Source organism: Ipomoea nil, unplaced genomic scaffold (genome assembly GCF_001879475.1).
Source record: "Ipomoea nil cultivar Tokyo-kokei standard unplaced genomic scaffold, Asagao_1.1 scaffold2144, whole genome shotgun sequence".
In the NCBI taxonomy this organism is placed as follows: domain Eukaryota; kingdom Viridiplantae; phylum Streptophyta; class Magnoliopsida; order Solanales; family Convolvulaceae; genus Ipomoea; species Ipomoea nil.
Window position 1 is genome coordinate 3,321,136 of NW_017618572.1, and position 22,549 is coordinate 3,343,684.

The window sequence follows — 22,549 nt, forward strand, 5'->3', positions numbered from 1 at the left end:
TGTATAGTACAAATTTTATAGCATAATGTATAATTTTTTTTTTAACAAAACAGACACAAATAAGATATATAACTTAGATTGAAACTTATTTTATATAATATATATAGATCAAATGTGATTTAAGCCCTAGGTAGCTTTTAGTTGACTGACCGACTAATTGCCCGATTAGGCGTCGACTTGGCCGAGTTAGGCGCCTAAATCGACTGAGTTGGTGTCCAACTCGGCCGGCCGAGTAATTTTTTTTGCCTGCTCGGCTACTCCTCTTTTATATTTCTCCAGTCATGTACTCAACTAACCATCTGACATATGTAATTGACTAGTTTAGGGATTATAACAGTCTAATAACTCCTAACTAGTCAATTACATATGTCACCGACTCAGTGACAATATAATCAGATTACTCGACTGCCTAGGCGCCCGTCTAGCGCCTAACGCTTTCTGCAACATTGATCTGCATGTGATAATCTAATAATAGTATGCACAATGAATAAACAATAAGACACTAGATTGTAAATAGCTTTCAAATGGTACAAAAGTCTGCCAAGTTTTCATTGAAGTTGATCTCCATAGGTATAGGGTAGACACATTATACAAGCACAAAACATTACCATACAATATGAGATGAGACTAGACATGAAATCATAATTCCTGCAGGCAGTGTATGTAGCATTTCCCAACATTTACATCCTCCTATATCAAAGCCATTACAGGCCACGGAATAACTCCGGCTGCTGGTAACTGTGGTCGGATCACAGGGGCCCGCTTCACAACCGAAAATGCTTCATTAAGGCGTGCAGCACGGCTCATGAACTGAGATACCTTCTGTCCATGCAAAGTAGAGTAGTTAATAAAAATTCTCAGACTTACTTCCTTAACCAGATTGCTTGTATGTCAACAAACATACAATCTTTAAACCGATCTCATCAAACGGTGAAAAATACTGTGTTTTTTTTTAGGACTTCTTGCGTTTAACCATTCAAGAAGCGGTGATATATTTCCTGAGCAGATAACTCAACTCTTCATCAATCTAGACCGTTAGACAAAGGGGGCAGTTAACTTAATATGAACCCAGCGATCATAGAAAATAGAAGCTGGAGCAAGTGCAGTCAAAAAACACACTATCTCAATCAACTAAAACTTAAAAGCATAAACGTTTTTGGTACATCTAATGGTGGATGGGGGGAAATGGAATTTGAACCAAGGAATATATAATACTTGGAAAAGGGCTTAAATTACCATTAAGCTAAGAGTGACTCTACTGTGAGACCGCCTCACGAATCGTTATCCATGAGACGGGTCGAATCAAGATGGAAATGTAATACTTATACTGAAAAATGTAAATACTAATCAGGAATAAAGTGTTTGTTACTTAGGAGAAAGTGTAATACTTTTGACGAAAAATGTGATACTTATAAATCAAAAGTATTACACTTCCCCTTAAAAGTAAGGGAACACTTTATTCTTGATCAATATTACATTTTCATCTTGACCCGACGGTCCCGACCCGTCTGACGGACAAAGATCCATGAGACGGTCTCACATAAGTTTTTGCGTTAAGCTTAATATTGAGATCTAAACCCCAATTAAATGTGTGTCACACATTCACCAATTAACCACAGTGCCAACAAACATCCTATGCTCCTTTCGTGATGACAAATATAATTCTTTTTCTTCCTTTTTTCAATATAATAAGTAAATATTGGCAAGGGGCAAAATACATAACAGAATAAGAGCCATCCAAATACTATGTTCACTATGCACCAAATTCGTGTGAAATATATCTAACCAGATACAACAAGCATATCTGTATCAAATACCAATAGTCTATTAGCACTTTTCTCCTGTTAGAGTAAGTGTGAAATTGGATTCCCTGAACCCCTACAGACATGATGGAAAGAGCACACCAGGATAATTTTAATGGTAATTTTCTCCTGCTTACATATTTGATACAAAGCTATTCATCTACCCTCTATGTTAATCCTCACAACCAAGGAAAAAGCTAAGTCATGCAATGGCGTTTTTTTACTCTAAAGCTACAAAAAGCAACACAAACACATTAGCTAAAAACATGTCAGAGAAAGACTGTTTCTTGGTGGGTTACTAAATATAGCATCCATGTGCCTACAAGAGAATATGCAGGTAACATAATTGAGGGAAGGGGAAAACAAACACTATTGCTGATGACCTCTGCTGAAACTGAAATGGATTAGTAAATATAACTTCATGTTGATAGGAATCTAAAAGAGTTAATGCCATCTAGGGTCTTCAGAGTATAATGGTTTTGCCAAGTTCAGTCCTAAACTTTCAAGTTAACTACCCATGGTCCTTCAACTTTCAAATTTTAACTAGTCGTGGTCCTTTTGAAATGACCTTAATTGGTTAAAATTTGAAAGTTAAAAGACTACATATGGTTAACTTCAAAGTTGAAGGACCTTAGTTGGCTAAAATTGGAAAGTTGCAAGACGTTAATTTGAAAGTTTAGGACTAAACGTGGCAGATTCCCTGTACTCGGAGGCCTCATATGGCATTAACTTGCATACTCGAATCTAAAAATATAATTGATAAGTGTGCACAAATAGAATTCAAGGATTGTAGAGTTAGTTAAAAGATGAAGAAAGATAAGGTCTAAGAGAAACTAGTCAAACCATGACTAACCTTGTCATCCATGGTGACTTTGAGCTCCAAGTTCCTGGTTTTCTTCTTCATGTTAAACAACCTGCGACCCAAAATAACAAACCCCATCACAGCAGCAGCCACCGAGAAAGTCCAGACAGGACTAGCCCTGAACACACAGTATTTCAAAAGCTCAAAAGGTACCTTCCACCATACCACACTCCTTTTAACTTCTTCAGCTTTTCTTGGCTCACTTTCATCAACATTATTGCTTTCAATCGATTCAGTTTCCTGCTTTTTTTCTTCAACAAACTGTGACCTATCATCCGAATTTGCATCTCCTTCCACCCCCAACACCTTACTCTCTTCAAATTGCTCAATTTTCAACCCACCCAGTTCTATCCCACCAGAATCCGACCAGAAGTTCTTCCCGTTCCCACCTCCTATCTCCTCAATACCATCAAAACCCCCTCCAATTTTCTCTTTTTGGAGAAAACCCATTTCTCCTTTCCCCTCAAACTCCTCCAATTTCCGATCATCAGACCGATCACTGCCCGAGTCCGGCCAAGACTCACCGGAGTCCTTCCTCGGGTACCCAGTCTCCAACCCGGGATCAATCCAACTGGGATTGTCCGAGGCCTCTGAGCCCGCCTCGCTGCCATTAGTAGCGGCAACGGTACCCATATACCTCTCCGCAGAATCTATGGAGAAGTAATTGGCATGAACCATACCTTCAGAGTCGGCCCCAATTTCTTCAAAAGCATTGGGGTTCTCAGCTGAAGCGACGAAACCCGAATCAGCCCGAACCGGGTTGGGCAAGAGCACCTCCCAGTCCTGGAGCTCGGCGGCCTCAAAATCCATGGCGATTTTACAACTTCGTTTAGGTTGATTTGAATTAAAAAGAAGAAAAAAAAAAAGTGAGATTAAGGAAGCAAGTAGTAGGCTATGTGAAGAAGAAACGTGATACGAAACCTGGGTGTATGGTCTTGTAAAAGCATCAACAACCTGCCTACCCAAATTACGTTTTATTTATTTATTTATTTATTTATTTTCTTGACAGTATTTGGAAAATAAAAAAATTACATTTTTAGTAATTTTTTGTGTTCATTTTTCGTCTCAGAATTATACTAAATTTATAAATTTTGTTCTTAATATTTTATTAGTAAATGAACAAAAGTACAACACAATGATAACTTAAGGACAAAAAATGACCATGATTAACATTTAGGGACGAATTCTACCATTATTGTATAATAATAACTTAGTGACGAAAAATGTAATTTCTCACAAATAAAATAAATAACAATTGTATGTAGTTATACTTATAGGTGACGTACTTTTAAGTATTACAATCACATTTGCACATATAAGTAGTACAATATAAGTAATAATTTATTTTTAATTCAAATTGATATTCATAAGCAACATTGAACATATAAGTATTATAATATTTATATTAGAATTACATTTTATAAGTATCACAATTTCAATTATTATAAGTATTACAATATTTATCATTAGTAATAAAAATCATTTTATTATCTTAAATAGTATCACAATTTCACTTATAAATATTTATTATAAGTAACAATTTATTTATTTTAAATTTGTATAATGTTAAAATTTCTGTAATAAGTAATATTTTTATCATAATTAACAAACAACTATCTTATATTCGATTTGTTTTATGGATTAAGATTTGTAAGACGGTATCACACAAGTGTAATTCTTATCTTTTTATAATGGAGTGCTGAATACTAAAGTTAATTAGGAGATATATAGAGGCAAATTATGCTGTGCAGAATGGTGCACACGGTTGCAAAAACGACGTCGTTTTACTTTAAAAAAAAATCATTTTCGATTGTCTTTAGTTACGTAAACATATGTTCATAATTTTATAATTTCACATTCTGAATGTATAGTTATGAAGTTATGGATGTGTAGTTATGCAATTCTGAATGTATAGTTATGAAATTATGGATGTGTATGTAATTATGCAATTCTGAATGTATAGTTATGAAGTTATGGATATGTAGTTATACAATTCTGAATGTATAGTAATGAAGTTAATGGATCATGGATGTGTAATTATGCAATTCTGAATGTATATTTATGAAGTTATGGATGTGTAGTTATGCAATTTTGAATGTATAGTTATGAAGTTATGGATGTATAGTTAAAATTATGCACAACATAACGTCGTTAACGGTAATCGAAACTAATTTTTTTTTACTGATTTTTTTTTTTTAATTAGACGTCAAAACGACGTCGTTTTTGCAACTGTGTACACCATGCATGGTGCACACGGTTGCATAGCATAACCCTCCATATATAGATGCATGCATCTCTTATATAAACGTATGTATATGTGGCGAATTAACATACAAGCATCTCTTCTATTTAAGCTCGATCACCTCCTTCTTTTGTCGACTAAAACTCATCAATACTATTTTGTCAATTCTAAACTTTTTGACAAGATATATCACATGAAAAATATTAAATACTATTGCTTTTGCTGCATACCTTCATTTCATTAGGGTGACTTATGGGTGAGAAACAGAAATGGAAAAAAAAAAAAAAAGTATGACTTTTTTTTTTTTTTTTTTTTTTTGCCTTAGTACGTCAATTAATTAATGTGTGTCCGAGCCGTGAGTAAAAAATAACGTAAACATTGTAATGGTTATAGTAAAATAAATCGTTAAAATAATTGGTGGAGTTAATCACCATTTTAGTTCTTCAATTGTTTCTCCACTGTCAATGTAGTCTTTGGTTTTCAATTTCAACTAATTTGATCATCGAATTGTTTAAAATTTCGTCAATTAAACCCTTTCAGAGACCAAAATGGTGATTTCTATATTTTTAAAATTTCGTCAATTTGGTCCCTGAAATGGTTTAATTGACGAAATTTTAAACAATTCGAAGATCAAATTGGTTGAAATTAAAAACTAGTTATTACATTCACATTTGAGAAACAATTGAAGGACCAAAATATTGATTTCCCCATAATTGGTGCGTTTCTGACAAATATAAATAATGTCACATCACATACTTGCTCCACATGTTGAGACTAATCATTATATCTTGTAATCGGGTCTATCTTGCAATGAACTTGTAGTATATTAAATATAACTATACGGGCAGACTAAATATGAAAATGTATCAAAATATAATAAATCTGCTAAAAATAAATATATAGTATAATAAAAATGAACATATATCAAAATTTACTTTACAAGATGAACCTCTGAGTCTACAGTATAATTTTGCCTTTTATTGGGTGACGAAGAAAAACGACAGTAAACAACCTCCCAACTTAAATCGTAAAACTTGAGTCGGGCTCTAATGCTCAACGGCTGAAAATGAAATCAATTATCAATCCACATCCACTATTAAAAAAAGTTTAGAAATCAAATTATAGAAGCAAATTAGCAAAAAATATATCAAATATCGTCAGAGCATCAACGATCAACAATCAACACGGCAACATTTCGAAAAGTTGTCGTATGCGATTATGTGCTTGTGATTGTGCAAGAGTTATTATATGATACTAGGGTTCTTTGAAAATGGCTAATCAATTATTTCTGACGTTTTAACCAAGTCAAAATGTCATCTAAAGTGCTTGGTAAATCAACGTTTTTAAAATGCGAAAATATGAATCACTGCTTTAAGCATCGGACGTTATGCCATGGAACCGTGTTCACCATTCATGGTGAACACGGTTCCAACGGTGTTAGTACACCGTTATCTTTTTTTTTTTCTTAATTAATTGCGTGATTTTTTTCTTTATTTTCACATTTTGCGGTTTCACTTTAATTTGAGGTGAACAAAGATTTCGGACATTCATAAATTATGAATTCATGCCTGCACATTCACTTTGGAACCATGCCTACACATTCCCGTCCGAAATCACGGACATTCATAAATTATGAATCCATGCCTGCACATCCACTTTGGAACCATGAGATTATGAATTTTCTGTTATAAGATTATGAATTTTCTGTTATGAGATTATGAATTTTCAGTTATGAGATTATGAATTTTCTGTTATGCGATTATGAATTTTCTGTTATGAGATTATGAATTTTCATTACATTCATAATTTCGGACATTCATAAATTATGAATTCATGCCTGCACATTCACTTTGGAACCATGCCTACATATTCCCGTCCGAAATCACGGACATTCATAAATTATGAATTCATGCCTGCACATTCACTTTGGAACCATGCCTACACATTCACTTTGGAACCATGAGATTATGAATTTTCTGTTATAAGATTATGAATTTTCTGTTATGAGATTATGAATTTTCTGTTATGAGATTATGAATTTTCAGTTGTGAGATTATGAATTTTCTGTTATGCGATTATGAATTTTCTGTTATGAGATTATGAATTTTCATAAAATTCATAATCTCATAACAGAAAATTCATAATTTGATCAAACGCGCGCCGTTAACTCCACATCCGCAAATTTTTTTTTTTTTACCTAAAAACGACGTCGTTTTACCTTGTGTTCACCATTCTCGGTGAACACGATTCCATGGCATAATTTGCAATTGGGAATCGAATGGGCAACTATTTCACAGCAAGAGGGCCGGGGTGCTGTGATCCTCTTGTCCCAAAGAACTCAATGCCCTTCTTGACAAAGTTTTCGATGTGGAATCATTTGATCCCTCATCACAAATTTTTTGTTTTTTTTTTTTGTTTTTTTTTTGTTTTTTTTTTTAAAATTGGTTTGTATTATTATTATTACTATTATTAGTTTTTCACGCACATTGCGCGAATATATAATATCAATGTTTATTTTTAAATAAGTACTTTAAAGTATATCAATGCAAGATTGTATAGGAGATGTTCATGCGTAGGTAATTGAATGTTGAATTTGTTTATTTAAATCGGTAATTCAAAGTATATGAATGCAAGATAATATATGATAGATTGATTATAATTGTCACTAAAATAAATGTTTGCAACTTTGTAATAACCCTAGTCTAAATACTTAATCTAAAAATTATAGTCTAAATACTTAATCTAAAACCGATAGTCTAAATAAATAGTACTTTTGGTTTGAATTTCTCTAAGTCTTCTTAATTCTCTTTTGGGTAGCATTGTCATTGTCTTCATCTTCAGTACTTGTTATCTTTTTTTTTTTTTTTTTTTTTTTTTTTTTTTTTTTTTTTTTTGTTAGTAGTGTGTCATGTGCAATTGGCTTACTGGTGGTAGCATAGATGGCAGCATCATGCAATGAGATTATGATGTAGGGGGTTGTGGATTTGCCTTGTTGTGTATAAGACTGGGATTTTAGTTGTACTACGAACTCTTGATCTTGCAAGCGCCTGTTGATATTTGACAGTGGTAGTTTTTCCCCCTACATGTTTCATATGTTGTGAGATATGTGCTGTAGATTCTCATGTGAAAGTATTGAACAAAATATTAATATTTATTATATTTGTAGAAGATTCATGCGTAGTACCTCTTGTTCTATAGTTCCATAACTTGTTTACTTGATAGTAACAACAATGACTTTAATTTGCAGATAGTCTGAATACTGAGTGTTTTTGTTGTTAAGGTTGATGCTGATTTTGCCTTTAATCTAAACAGGTTAAGTCTAAGAAATGAAATGAATTGCAAATTTATATTAGTTCTAATATATTTAAAGGATGCATAATACGTATTTTACATATAGAATCAATGAATGCTGCAACGGTGCGTGGTTGTTTTTTATATTTATTCATTTTCTGGATTTGCAAGATTGATTGCAACATTGTTGTAATCTCGCAATCTTTTCAATGCGTCAAGTGTGTAACGATGTTCTATTGCCCTACATTAGCATTTTTAATAATGAGTTTTAAATGTAACTATGTAAGATAATAATCTAATTACCATTTACATATTATTATCAACATAAAAGCATACCAGCCCTTTAGGTGTTCTACTCGATGTGCTTTTGGTTCAACCATTATTGTTGAATGAGTTCTTGTGGATAGAGAAATTCTTAGTTTATTTAAGGAATAAGATTAGATAAGGTAATAAAAATTTATACATTTTAAATCATCTTAATAAAGAAATATGAATTATCTTTAAAGTGAACAACTATGATGTAGGTCATTATGCTTCAAAACTCAATCTTTAAAGTGAAATTGAAGCATTATTTAAATTAATCTTCTTTTGATTGTTTATAACAAAATTCAATATTTTAATTATGCTTTTGCATTATTGGAATTATTTAGGTCATTATGGTATTAATATTTTTTATATGCATGTATTTTTATAATGGTACAATTGTACATTACTTTAAAAATATTATACTATTATTTCGTGTATTATTTGTGAATATAATTAATTAATGAACTTGAATGTAAGGAATCTTTGCATTGTAGAAAATAAAGACAATATAACTAATGAAATTATATCTCTTTTTAATTTTTTGATAATGAATAACTTTTTTGAATAAAGGCATTGTAGACATCTAATTCTAAATTAAAGAAATGCATATGCATTATTTTTGGTTGTAGCTACTTATTTATTTAATTTAATAAGAGTAATAGAGTGTGGTACTTACCTTTCATCCACAACAATGAAGTCGTTGATTTTTTTATTGCTATTCGTTGTTGAATTGTTTTGAGAGTTTGTCAATGACAAATGCTACAACTGCTGTCAATAGAGAATAATGATAAATAATTCGAAATATATGGTTACAATAGATATTATTATAATGATATTGTAAAAATTAACTTACAATTTTCTATAGAAGTTTTCATGAAATGATGTGTATGTAAACATGATCAATTTTTTTATTTTCAAGGTTCCATATTTATAATCTTTGATGCTCAACTTTGAATGTTACATATTTAGTCGGACTAATTATTTGACCAAAGTTTATGTTAATTTTATATTGTATCTACAATCTACAAATACAAATCTAATAAGAGTCAATAATGTTAGGCCCTTAACCGGAACAAAAAAATATTGGTACGATTGTTTCTTGAAATGAATGGTTCATATTATTTTGATTTTAGTATTTTTTAATGATTTTCCTTATTTACCCTCTATTATATTATTTTCTTCCCTTAAATAACACTGGATTTTGTTAGTATAAACTTTAGTAACGGAATATTCCATTAACTATTAATTATTCTTAACTTACTTATTAATTTCTATAAGAAAGGTCTTATGTTCGAATTTCATCCCAATCAGAGATGGCATAATTGTTAAACATGTACTACGAATATGTTAAAATGTACTAAAAATACAATATAAAATTTAGCATAAACTTTGATCAAATAATTAGCCGAAATAAATACATAGCATTCAAAGTTGGGCACCAAAAATTATAAATCAGGAACTTTGAAAATCATTTTCTTGCAATTTTTAAACAAACAAATTTAGGTTTTTTTTTTTTTTTTTTTTTTTTTTTTTTTTTTTTTTTTTTTTTTTTTTTTTTTTTAAATTCTTTTGATTGTTTATAACAAAACTCAATATTTTAATTATGCTTTTGCATTATTGGAATTATTTAGGTCATTATGGTATTAATATTTTTTATATGTATTTTTATAATGGTACAATTGTACATTACTTTAAAAATATTATACTATTATTTCTTTTATCGGAAAAATTGTTCTTACACCATTGTCAGACCTGCACGACCTAACTACAAAGTTGTTTATCAGAAGTACAATTACACCTGGACTCTAAAACGGTAGGACCATTTTCTAATGAATTGACAATGTTGACATCCCACTAGCACCAATTGAACAAGTTTACACATCATTCTCAGCATTTTATCTATGCATGAAAACTTCTAAAGAAATTTGTAAGTTAATTTTTACTATGTCATTATAACAATATCTATTGTAACCATACATTTCGAATTATTTATTATCATCCTCTATTGACAGCAATTGTCATTGACAAACTTCCAAAACAATTTGTCTCAATAACGAATAGAAAAAAAAAAGAGTTAATTCCAACAATAGTCCTCCAACTATTGTGATTTTCAAATTTGGTCATCGTCTTTTAATTTGGACAAAATAAACCCTTGACTATCAAAATTGTTCCACCATTGGTCCTTCCGTTAACGAAGAGCTAGATAGACGTTAAGTTAAGGGGTAAAATGGTAATTTTCATAGTTAGATCTTTCTTCTCCTTCTTGTTCGACGAGTCCGTAGGAATAGAACTAAACCTTTGAAGAGATTGAGGAGGTTGTAGATCCAGGCGTCATTGCCGTGGGCGTCATTGCAACTGCTGGTGATGACGAAGCCGTCGAACTCTCCGATCTCGTCGTCCTCCAGGAACTCGCCACGAGCCACACAGAACACCGCCCACGTCTCCCCTTCCTCCGCCAGCATTCTCAGGAAAACCCTGAAATACCCCCCGTACATCTTCTTCACGTACTCTAAGTCATCCGCGCACAACAAAACTGCAAATTTCTTTCCACTTGCTTCCATTATACGCACACACACACACACACACACACACACACACACTCTCTCTCTCTCTCTCTCTCTCTCGTTGAATGTATAGTTTTCTCTCACTAAAAGCAAGAGAAATCGGGCAGAAGAATTAAAGTAGTTTTTCGTTGTGTCTGATGTATAGAACTAATCCTTTAACCATGAGAAATTAAAATTCAGAACTCAAATCTATAATGCTTAACATCTAAATTCTTAGATCTGTGCCTTTAACCTAGCTATGTTAGGTAAACAGGCATGGCGGATGCTTACTAAGCCTGAATCGTTGTCAGCCCGTGTTTATAAAGCAAGATATTATCCCAAGGGTTCATTTTTTGATGTAGAGATAAGAAATAACCATAGTTTCTGTTGGCGTAGTATTATGGCAGCTAAAGGCTTAATCTGCAGTGGTGTGAGACGCAGGATTGGAAATGGAGAGACTACGCTAATATGGGCTCATCCGTGGTTACAGGATGACTAGGAACCTATGATACAGACTGAGATACCTATGCAATTGGCAAGAGCCAAAGTTGTAAGATTGATTGATCAAGAAACTGGTTCGTGGGATCATTCCATATTGATTGATTTATTCCAACCTAACGATGTTACAAATATTATGAAAATACCTATCTCCCTTGACTATGATGATACTTGGTATTGGCCGGAGTCCAAAAAGGAATATATTCGGTCAAAAACGGCTATAGGCGTATTGTGGGAAATTATGATGACAATGATGGGGCTTTCAATAAATGGCTTACTCTATGGAAGCTCAAAATCCACCCTAAGTGGAAAACATTCATTTGGAGAGCTATAAGTGATATTCTCCCCACCACTACAAATTTGCTTATAAAGAGAGTAGACGTGGAACCAAATTGTGCCATGTGTGGAATATCTCAAGAAAACATTATGCATGCTTTGGTGTTGTGTGACTTTGCAAAGGCCATTTGGGGATTATCCAACCTTCCAATCCCCAATAGTGTGACAAATATTTTTCATGTTTTGTTTGGTGAACTTCTAAATGTTCTAGACTCTAATGGGATATTATATGCAACAGCAATTCTATACCACATATGGAGAGCACGGAATGAAGCGGTGTGGGATGCCTGCCTTTCGCGGCTGAGGGGTCTGATTGCGGCAGCCACCGCAACCTTGCAAGCGTGGCAGCGAACCCGCCACACCACCGATGCAAGGACGCCTGCCAACCACCCTCCCACCACGGTCGATATACCGGCTCTACTGCATGGGCAGTCCGCTACCACAGCAGCCGCGGATGGCCTCCCACAACCGAGAATTTGCCATATCGATGCTGGTTATCTCCACGAGACAGGCAAGGCAACGGCGGGAGCAGTCCTTCTCGATGCAAACGGGGGATATATTGCAGCGTTCAGTACACCTCTCCAAGATTGTTTCTCACCACTCATGGCCGAGGCAATTGCATGCAAGGAGGTTTTGTCATGGTTAAAGGATTGGGGAGAGTAGTCTATAAAGCTATATACAGATTGTCTGACACTACAACATTATCTCACTTCGCCACCATCTATGTTTCGTTCGTACGTTGGCTATGCTATCGATAGCTGCAGGGCAGCTGCAACTTCGTTTGGTTTTTGTTCTTTTAATTTTATTTCTAGATCGAACAATTATTTAGCACATACTTTAGCATCTACAGCTTTCCAGCATCATACTGCTATGTACTGGGATTTAATCTCTCCTGACATTATTGCGACTTATTTCTAATGAAATTACCACTTATTTTTCAAAAAAAAAATATTCTTAAATCTGTGTATCTGTGATCTATTACTCCTCAAACTCGGCCAAATTTGACGGTCGACGACGAAGCCAAGCCCATGGCCGACGAGGACGCCACCCTCCCCTGCGAATCTGCGAAGAAGACGATAGCCACCGCCGCCACATCCAGCCCTCCCTTGCGAATGCGAATCTAGGTATGCGAATATAGATGGGTCCGACAGGGCGGCCGATCGGAAAGTGGATCGGAGTGGCATATCTGAGTAGGAAGCCGGGGAGGAAATGGTGGATCTATGGGGGTTTCAGAAGAAACCACCAGCGGAAATGACTATTTTAACCCTTCACTAACGCCTAACTTTTAGTTAATGGAATGACCAATGGTGGAACAATTTTGATAGTCTTATTTCGTCCAAATTAAAAGACGATGACCAAATTTAGAAAATCACAATAGTCGGAGGACTATTGCTGGGATTAATGACTTCATTGTTGTGGATGAAAAGTATGTACGACACTTTATTAGTCTTATTAAATTAAATAAATCAGTAGCTACAACAAAAAATAATACATATGCATTTAATTAATTTAGAATTAGATGTATATATATAATGCCTTTATTCAAAAAAAATTATAAAAAAATTTAAAAAGAGATATAATTTCATTAATTATATTATCTTTATTTTCTACAATTCAAAGATTCCTTACCTTCAAATTCATTAATTAATTATAGAGTAAAAGACATTTTTGGTCCTAGACTTATAGTGGCACGGACAATTTTGGTCATCCATAAAAAAATCAGACAATTTGTGGACACTCTTATTGTGACGAGGACAATTTTGGTCCTCCGTCAGTATTCCCGTTAGATATTCCGTTTGAGATAGGGTATTTGCGTCTTTTCAGTATTTCCTGCACCAAGTGGCCCTCTGAGATAACCATTGATCCACCAGCTAAGGAAATATGCTCAGCATCACCATCTGGTTTGAATAGATAAGCTCCACTCCATTTGCTAGAGTACATAGCTATTTCCTTGCCAATAATATTTTGTTGACCATCAGTATAACTTACTCTCTGTATCAAGCCTTCCTTCATGCTAAATGTAAGTGTTTGATGTTGATTACGAATTGTTGCAGGCTCAAACTGAGATGGGTTTTGATCATTATATTTTTCTCATGACTAATCCCAAGCAACACCTTAATGGCCTTTAACATAAAAATCTGAAGATCTTGCAAAGCCCTATGCATCCGCATCCTATAATCTTTAACCACATGATCACTAGCAGTACCAGTCACCCCATCATGATGATGAAATTGTCAACTTGTAGGAAAACAGTAGGCAACTTCTCACATTGTGCTCTCTCACATTTCAGCACTGCAGAGGGTTTGCTTCAAAACACGATCAACAGCCTTGAAGAAAGGCCGAGAAACATAATAATCGCTCTAGTAATCTTGCTGTCTGTCAGCATAAGTAACGAAATCACCCGATAAAGAAGGAAAGCCACCAATCTCACTAGATACAATCTCATTTGGACGGGAATAGTTTACCCTATCAGCCTCTTCACGCAGAGTCTTGTAATAATCTTCCAAAATCTCACCAATCTCACCAGATCCAATCTTCTTCGCCGATTACAGCGGCACCTTTCTGAAGTCATAGCAGACTAGCCACCGTCGTCCCAATCTCCCTTACCGGAGTCGTACTTCTCGAGTCCGTCGTCCATGAACGACGATGCCAGTGCTTCAACCGTCTGCGCGAAGTCTGTGTGGCTCTACTCCTCCCAGACCTGCCGTTGTCTTACCTCTTCTTAGCCAACAACTTAAACTACGTCGTTTCCAGAAGTTGGGACTGAGTTGATGAAAAGACACAAATACCCCTCTCAAACGGAATATCTAACGGGAATACTGACGGAGGACCAAAATTGTCCTCGTCACAATAAGAGTGTCCACAAATTGTCTGATTTTTTTATGGAGGACCAAAATTGTCCGTGTCACTATAAGTCTAGGACCAAAAATGTCTTTTACTCTTAATTATATTCACTATAATGTCCATTCTCTTCTTTTTACATGATCTTGTAATTAAATATCAAAGTTATAATACAAAATATGTTATATATTTATTTACCAAGTATTTTATACAAATATAATAAATATTAATATTTTGTCCAATACTTTCATATGATAATAATCTACGACACAGATCTCATAACACATGAAACATCAAACATGTAGGGGGGAAACTACCACTACCAAATATCAATAGACGCTTGTAAGATAAAGAGTTCATAGTACAACTAAGATCACAGTCATATAGACAAATCTAAAACTTCCTACACCATAATCTCATTGCATGATGATGCCTTCTGTGCTACCCCCCGTAACCCAATTGCATATGACACACTACCAATAAAAAATAAAAAAAAGGACATGTACTGAAGATGAAGACAATGACAATGTTACCCAAAAGAGAATTAAGAAGACTTAGAGAAATTTAACCAAAAGTAGTATTTATTTAGACTATCGCTTTTAGACTAAGTATTTAGAGTAGTGTTATTACACAGTTGCAAATATTTATTTTAGTGACAATTATAATCAATCTCTCATATATTATCTTGCATTTGTATACTTTGAATTACTGATTTAAATAAACAAATTCAACATTCAATTACCTATGCATGAACATCTCCTATATAATATTGCATTGATATACTTTAAAGTACTTATTTAAAAATAATTATTGGGCATTATCCCATTCGCGCAACGCGCTTAAAAAAACTAGTTTTTTTAATGCACTCTAACATATTCGTAGTATATGTTTGACAATTATGCCAACTCTGATTGTGATGAGATTCGAACATAAGACCTTTCTTATATAGATATCGATGAGTATGTAAGTTAAGAATAATTAATAGTTAATGAAATATTCCGTTACTAAAGTTTATATATACTAACGGAATGCAGGGTTATTTAATGGAAGAAAATAATATACTAGAGGGTAAAGTAGGAAAATAAAAAAAATATTAAAATCAAAATAATCTGAATCATTCATTTCATTAAATAATTGGACGGACATTTTTTAGTTTCCATTATAGTATAAGTAGATTATTATTATTATTTTTATGATGGCTTTATAGGTTAACCAACTAATTTAGCAAACACTTTTATACAATCAATTAATAATATTACTTGGCTAAACCAGCTAATTCAATCAGTCATCATCTAGCTAATTGACAAACAACGCCACTCTATACCAATTGTTATACCATGAACCACATTTCATATTGTATTGTGAACCCTAATACAAAAATTATGTACCTTCAGTTAACACATTCTGTACCTACAGTTAACAGTTTCTGTACATGTAAACAAATAATTTGATAATTGCTGACACATAATATGATACCTACAGGTACAGAAACTTTCAACTGCATGTACATAATATGTCAACTATAGATCCAGAATCTGACTTGATAATTGCTGACACATAATATGATAGTTACAAGTACAAAAACCATCAACTACAGGTACACAATATGTCAACTATGGTCAAAGTACCTGCTTGGTCATTGTACTATAGTGTTTTGTTAAATTTAGTCCATACACCTTAATTTTGTTCAATTTAATACATGTACTTTAAGATTTAGAACAATTAAGGACAATACTTAACACCGTTTATTTTTTCCGTTAAGTCTACCCATGTAGCGTTGGAATTGTCATGTCAGATTTTCTGATGTGGCATAAGGATTCGGACATCAATATGATTTTATGCCACATCACAAAATCTAACATGACAATTCCAACGCCACGTGGGAAGGCTTAACGGAAAAAAATAAACGGTGTCCTTAATTGTTTTAAATCTTAAAGTATATGGATTAAATTGAACAAAATTAATGTACATGGACTAAAATTGAACAAAACACTACAATATAAAAACTTAGTAGGTACTTTAACCGTCAACTATAAATACAAAATGTTAGGAATAAAGTGTAATGGTTTTGATATGCCAAATTTGTATTTGTAGATCCCCCAATTTTATTTCTAGGTCTAGTAGATTCTTAGACCGTGATCGGGAAATTATTTAATTATGAATAGAGAAAAACAGAGGAAGATGGATGAAAATAGAAGAAGATGATATAAAGCCGAAAATCAAGAATTTGCCTGGAGAAAATGGCAAATTGAAGAAGAAGATGAATGATACAATATTCACGTCGCTACTACTCAAAGAAGATATCCCAGAAGAATTTTCGTGAAGAAAATTAATATTGGAAGAATGCATGAAATTTACTTGGAGTTCAAGCATCTATGGAAAGAAAGAAGTACATCAAATGTGATTGGAGATTTAATTAAAAGCTGTACGGATGAAGTGGATGATGCTTGATATATTATTCGAAATGGCTCAAGTTCAAAACTTACCATCAATAATTTTACAAGGTAAAATTTGAGAAGTCAAATTAAATTAATCTGATGGAGTTGGGCGCTAGTTTGGCTTTGGGTGGCAATTGAAATGCAATTGCACTTGGGAGCCGATTTCATAGAAATTGAAATTATTGCACTTGGGAGCCGATTTCATAGAAATTGAAATTGGGAGCTAGTTCGAAGCAATTGAAATTGGGAGCTAGTTCGAAGCAATTGAAATTGGGAGCCAGATCCAAATTGAATTGAGATGAAATTCAATACCAGGAGAAGTCTGGGAGCCAATTTCAAAGTCAAAGTCAACAATTCAAATTGGGAAGCAAGCCAATTTGGCAACAATTCAAATTGGGAAGCAAGCCAATTTGGGAAGCAATTGACTGCACCAGGAGCAGTTGGGAGCCAATTGCAAGTCAAAGTCAATTGGGAGCCAATTTCATTTCAAAGTCAAAGTCAACAATTCAAATTGGGAAGCAAGCCAATTTGGGAAGCAATTGAAAGCGGCACCAGGAGCAGTTGGGAGCCAGTCAAAGTCAATTGGGATGGGAGCCAATTTCAAAGTCAAAGTCAACAATTCAAATTGGGAAGCAAGCCAATTTGGGAAGCAATTGAAAGCGGCACCAGGAGCAGTTGGGAGCCAGTCAAAGTGAGCAATTCAAATTGGGTGCAGGCACCAGGAGCAGTTGGGAGCAAGTCAAAGTCAATTGGGAGCCAATTACAATGGAGAAATTCAAATTGGGTGCCGGCACCAGGAGCAGTTGGGAGCCAGTCAAAGTCAATTGGGAGCAATTCAAATTGGGTGCAGGCACCAGGAGCAGTTGGGAGCCAATTGCAAGTCAAAGTCAATTGGGAGCCAATTACAATGGAGAAATTCAAATTGGGTGCCAATTACAAGCCAATTGAAATTGGGTGTCAATTACAATGGAGAAATTCAAATTGGGTGGAAGTTCAAAGCCAGTTTGAAGTCTGAGAACACCCAGACGTGAGAATGAAGAAGATGAAGATGAACTTACAGTGAAAATATTCTCACAAGGAAAAATACTAGTTTAACTAGTATGGGATTAAAATAAAGATTATTTTTAAATCCCAAAGATACAAGGACCACTTCAGAGCTGATCAGAGAAGCCATTCTACACCAAAACTGAGACCCAGATATTTCCACTCAACGTAAAACCAGAGGAATATCAGATGAAGTTTGGGAGCTCATTTACATGGAGATGAAACTCCATCAACGGCTAGCTTATCTCTTTCTGACATTTTTGCAGAAGATAAGATAAGATCTCTGACAAAAGATACAAGATTTCAAAAATGATAGCGTCTCTTTCCAACGGACAGATTCTCATTACCAGCTATAAAATGATGAAGATATGAAGACTTGAAGATAAGGGAAAAAGGGGAACTCACGAACAAGAGAGCAGAAAATTCGAATCCATCAAAGGGATCGAATAGAGCAATTAAGCTTGAAAGAGCATAGAGCAAAAATCTCATTTGGTACAGAGCATACCAAAAATCTTCAAGTGAGAAGTGAGAAAAGAAAAAGAACTCAGAGAGCTTCAAAAGAGAAATATTCTGAGAGTTCTTAAACAGAGCAAAACAGAGCATAAATATCAAGTGCTTTACTTGATACATTCAAAGAGAGAAAACACTCAGAGCTATCAAGAGAAATCTTTTCAGAGTGTTTATCTTCATCAAAGAGACCTGCGCATCATTGAAGATCAACTACAGAGTCTCAGAAGTTGGAAGCAAGACAACACTTGTTTTGGAGCAAAACAAGAGAAGGGAGGAAAGTAGCACGGAGCTGTGAGATCCGAAGCAGCAGTGTCGGAGGCACTGGGCGTGATTGGTGTGGGCTTGGTGATCAAAGCACCAGATCACGGGATACGTTTCTACCGGAGTGTGGAAGACGGGGGGAAAGTAACGCGGAGTCGTGAAATCCTGGGATAGTAGCGCGGCGACGTGAAACCCGAAGCAGCAGTGTGCTGTCACTGGGCGTGATTAGTGCGGGCTTTGTGATCAAAGCACTAGATCACGGAAATTCATTGTATCTTGGAACCAAGGAGTGGTAGATATAGTGAATTGGATCTTGGAGAAAAGAGCAAGTGGAGTAGGAGGATTACACCACCTCGCGAACCACTATAATTGTCTTGTGTTCTTTACTGCTTTCTTTACATACTGCTCTTTACATATTCGCTCTCACGAAGATATACTGCTCACACAATCTCACACACACTTTATGTTTATTTATTTCCGCTGTGCACCATACTCTAACAATCTAGTTAAGAGTTTTGGTTTATCTCTGTCTTAGCAATTGTTGTGCTGTGCGAAAAAGTTTGAAAGTCTATTTACCCCCCCCCCCCCCCCTCTCTAGACTTTCACCTTACCTCTTTTGGGACCAACACAAAATCTAAAGGTTATTTTTAGACCAGGGTCTACAATGCAAGATAGACCCTGGTTCATGGTATAATTTGCCACTCTATACTCTCCCCACTCAAATGAACAAAAAGAACAATAAATATAAAATCTTCTTTTGATATTTAAGTAGGTTTTGACTTTTTAAAGTAGGTTTCTAAAGATAAATATAAATACAATTCTTAGAGCAACATTATCAGTTGGAAATATTAGAGAGAGAATGTAGGAGTGATTAGGAAAGGGAAGGTGGGAGGAGAGAGAAAAAAACTGAATTTAAAACAAAAAGAAAATAGTAAACAGGGAACTTAATAGACCAAAATATCCTTGTATTTAACGCCATTTAAATAGTCAGTTTTGTTGACGAGGACAAAAATGGTCATGCCACAATAATACTAGGACCGAAGGGAAATGTTTTTTTTTTTTTAAATAAAAAAACTAAATGTGGACTGACACCTATAAATCTAGGATCAAAAATAGAATTACCTCAAGTTTTATTCATTATTAATAAACATGTGTCATTTTATTAATTATTATTTTATAATTCAATAAAGTTTTCTATTTTATAAACTTTTTTAATAGTTTTTATTAATTATTATTATTTCTAATTGGTTTATTCATTTATTCACGAAGGTACATGTTAACCATAATACAGTTCCCTAAGTGCATGAGCGCCACAATTTAGTCTATATCTTTTATAGTTGTTTTTGTTTTGTTTTGTTTTGTTTTGTTTTTTTTTTTTTTATGGTTTTTTTGTTTTGTTTTGTTTTGAAACTAATTTCATAATAATTGTTTTATATAATGTTTGCCTAAACAAACATTCATCTGAATATGAAAACTTTTTGAATCACGCAAAGCGCATGATCACACCCTAGTCTTCTTACACATGAATAAAAGGGATCCAATTCACGTTCTGTCGCCTTCAATCGTGATATCAAGTTAGGCAATGAACCACTATGCTAAATTCCAGAGACAAAATTTACGTTAATTTTGTATATAGTATATGACCATTTTGTCACCATACTCCAAACCTAAAAATTAATAAGATCGGCCTTAGCTTGTTGAATTGTTGATCATAGAGGGATGATTAGAGAGTGTTTATATATATGCAATAATATGAAGAAGATGATGATGATGAGTACAACCCTCCCCTTGGGCATAATGCTCATGTCTTGGCTGGTCCTACTACTAAATACTCCAACATTTCAGTCTGCTGCAGGATAATGTAGCCCTTTAATTTGACATGCATCATCTGCTCTGCTCATCGCCATTAATCACATTTAATGCTATGCCCAAAGGAGCCCATCATAACATTAATAATAATGTGTAAAAGAGATTTAAACTTAAAACCTCAAACTCTCAATGTATGAATTCCATTCCCAAGACCTTAACCACTAGACTATGAGTGTTTCTTAGGGTTGGGGTTCAGCCTTTTGGAAGAATGTATTCCATTCATTACTTCGTAGCATATATCATATTTCATCAATATAACACCACACACTCTTAACACGTTTACATTACACGATCCAATCAAAACAAGATTATTTACATTCTTTTTAATAAAATTATGATATATATTTCAAAAATAATCATTATGGTCTGCACAGTGTTCTCCGACTTTAACCTATTCGACTATCCCTGAACTCATACATAGATCCAATGCATCCTTTTCCTCATAATCGATTCCCTTAGCTCTTACTCTCTACCAAACTAAGACAAGTAAGATCAATAGTAGGAAGAACAAAGGAGGAAGGGAAGAAGGAACGGAAAGAGGAAGGACCACCTACCACTAGTCTTTGGCTGGAGGAATTTATTGCATAAAAATGTCGGGACACAAGACCCAGAAAAGGGAAGCCCAACGAATTTGAGATGCAAAGCCCCGCACCTCATAATGTTATATTCAGTACACAAATAATGTACTTTTAGTATATTAAAAATGTACATTGTATTCTACATTATTTGAGTACATAAAAGTACATTATTTTGTATAATGTACATTCCGTACACAAATAATGTACTTTTAGTATATTAAAAATGTACTTTTTATTATGATTTACATAGCACTGTGTGGACCATAATTTGCCTTCCAGAAATAATATCCTTTGGATGATCTTTTACTAAATTACTGAAATTCATGAGTAATTTATCAACCGATTTTGATCAGTGAAATACTGAAAATAAATTTAAAATTTATATTTTTGTAATATTTATTTTAGAAACTATACTAAAAAATTATTAAAAAACTAAATAAAATAAGTGATGAGGTAAAAAAAGATCATTTATTCTATGAATATATAATAAATAAAATAAAATAGATAAAATGAAATAAATGGGGTATTAAGTTATCCAACTGGCCATTGAAAACGAAAATAGATATGTTAGTGTTGTTTAGGAGATAGACTCGACATATGTTGGATTGGATGAATTTTGCCCACGTAGGTTTCTAATTATAGGGTTATAATTAATGTTGTTTGTTGTATGATTTAGGACTGGTCGCGAGCTAGTCAACATTACCAGTCAAACAAAATATATATATATAAGATAAGGTGAGTAATGAACACAAGAATAAGATGTTAGACTAAAATATCACATGTACCATATAATATGTGATTACAGGATCGACTAACCTCCAGCCATAGTCTTCTTGTTACGGTTGAGCGATCTGGACTGCTGCAGAGATAACGAGTATTTTGTCTCTCACTTTACTCAACTCTCTCTAGATGGTGTATGAGGTATGTAATGTGAGCAGTGAGAGGACTAGTGACCTTATATAACCACTGGCCATCATTGTGGTTGATTGTCTTTAGGTCTCCTAAACCCTAACCAGACTCCTAATCATAATGGTAGTCTAGTTATTAGGTTATTAGTGTTGCACCACATATCAAATACTGAATATTATCATAACTCATCCTAATGTTATAATAATAGTAACGGATAAA

General features: G+C 34.0%; 1 protein-coding gene across 3 annotated transcripts; it reads right to left on the minus strand.

Moving 5' to 3' along the window:
* Window positions 1-486: 486 nt before the first annotated feature.
* LOC109148783 lies at window positions 487-3,628 on the minus strand. 3 transcript variants are annotated; one of them, XM_019296516.1, is made up of 3 exons: window positions 2,940-3,620; window positions 2,656-2,906; window positions 487-822 (listed from the first exon to the last, which is right to left on the minus strand). In XM_019296516.1, the coding sequence occupies exons 1-3, from the start codon at window positions 3,472-3,474 to the stop codon at window positions 691-693; spliced, it is 918 nt and encodes a 305-aa protein (XP_019152061.1). In that variant the 5' UTR covers window positions 3,475-3,620; the 3' UTR covers window positions 487-690. The 3 variants fall into 3 exon arrangements, with proteins under 3 accessions (XP_019152061.1, XP_019152060.1, XP_019152059.1); XM_019296515.1 differs by having other exon boundaries at window positions 487-819; window positions 2,656-3,628; XM_019296514.1 differs by having other exon boundaries at window positions 2,656-3,620.
* Window positions 3,629-22,549: the final 18,921 nt, after the last annotated feature.